We start from the raw sequence: 1,320 nt of genomic DNA, 5'->3' as shown, positions 1-1,320 counted from the left end.
GTTCCTGATAGTATGTGGAATCTTTAAAAAAGGGGCTGGGGTTGGGGTAACAGGGAGAAGAGGTTGATAAAAGGGTGCAAACTTTGAGTTATAAGGTAAATAAGATCTGAAGATCTAATGGACAGCATTGTGACTATAGGTGATAACACTGTATTTTGGTCAGAGAGTAGAATTTCAATGTTGTTTCCCTCCCCCACAAAAAAGGTAAGTGATGAATGCTGTAATTAACTTGGAGGGACTCCTTTCTCAGTGTGTACATATATCAAACCTTCACATTGTACACTTTAAATATCTTACAATTTTATTTGTCTATTATGTCTCAATAAAAAATAATATAAAACAAAAACCTACACACTGTTTCTTTTTTATCTTTTCTATTTAGTTTTTGAATATTTTAGTGTGATGGGCAAATTAACACATGACATAGTGACTAGCACATAGCCACTTAGTACTTACTCTCAAAGTTCTATTGAGATTTGGTTGATTGTAAACTAAAGCTTTGAGTTCTGTAGCTCACTCAAGGGCATGTGGCGTTTTGTTTTGTTTATAGTTTGAATGATGAAGCCACCTAAGAACTACTGCTTTATCAGCTAACATGGGTTCACCCACACATAGGAAGAAGAGTGGTTCTTAATCCCTGAGGAGGAGGGGGAGGGAAAACCTTGGAATTTAAAAGACATTATCCTAAAAAAAATGCATACACAAATGTTTTGCTTATGATTTCAAAAGTTTATATGTCTAAGTTTAGGACCTCTGGTACAATGAATATATATACATCATTGAAATGTACTGTAACTTAAACAGGCTGCTTTTTAAAATTTATAACAGACTCCTAATTTTAAAGTGCTCTGTAGCAGTAGTTAAATTTCTCAAATTTATTGAAGAATATAAAGTCTAGAATTCTAAAAGATTTAAACTAAAAATAAATCAATCTCTCTTAGAGAAAATATCCATATGCTATCTGAAGAAAAGCAGAGGATAATGCAGTTAGAACGAGTAAGTAAATTTTTTTCTTCAAGTACAATGTTTAATATTATCTGGGGATGCAATTATTTATGCTGAAAACATACTTTATTTGTGTTTATAAATTAGATCATTTTTAGTGGTTATTTTTGTGGTTACTATTTTGAGAATTGGCTAAACAATTGGCAATATTATTTCAGGCCTCTTTATTTGTCATATCTTCCCAAAAAATGAAGTCTTTATCAGAGAAACGGTTAGTGGTCTTTATAAAATAAATATGTGGAATAATGCTTTCATTCAATAATAGCTGAGAATTCATTAAAATGTAAGTGAATTTTACGTGTTTCAAAAATAGCA

The 1,320-nt window shown here is 31.3% G+C and overlaps 1 protein-coding gene across 2 annotated transcripts in view; it reads left to right on the top strand.

Moving 5' to 3' along the window:
- RB1CC1 (RB1 inducible coiled-coil 1) overlaps window positions 1-1,320 on the top strand; it is a 76,524-nt gene that overhangs the window by 60,386 nt on the left and 14,818 nt on the right. For both annotated transcript variants that reach the window (XM_019632958.1, XM_019632957.1), the window contains exon 18: window positions 942-996. In XM_019632958.1, the coding sequence (XP_019488503.1) occupies window positions 942-996 (55 nt within the window). The remainder of the gene's footprint in view (window positions 1-941; window positions 997-1,320) is intronic.

Source organism: Hipposideros armiger, unplaced genomic scaffold, assembly GCF_001890085.2.
Source record: "Hipposideros armiger isolate ML-2016 unplaced genomic scaffold, ASM189008v1 scaffold_1204, whole genome shotgun sequence".
NCBI lineage: Eukaryota > Metazoa > Chordata > Mammalia > Chiroptera > Hipposideridae > Hipposideros > Hipposideros armiger.
The sequence above is the reverse complement of the archived record's forward strand: the minus strand, read 5'-3'. Positions and strand labels throughout refer to the sequence as shown.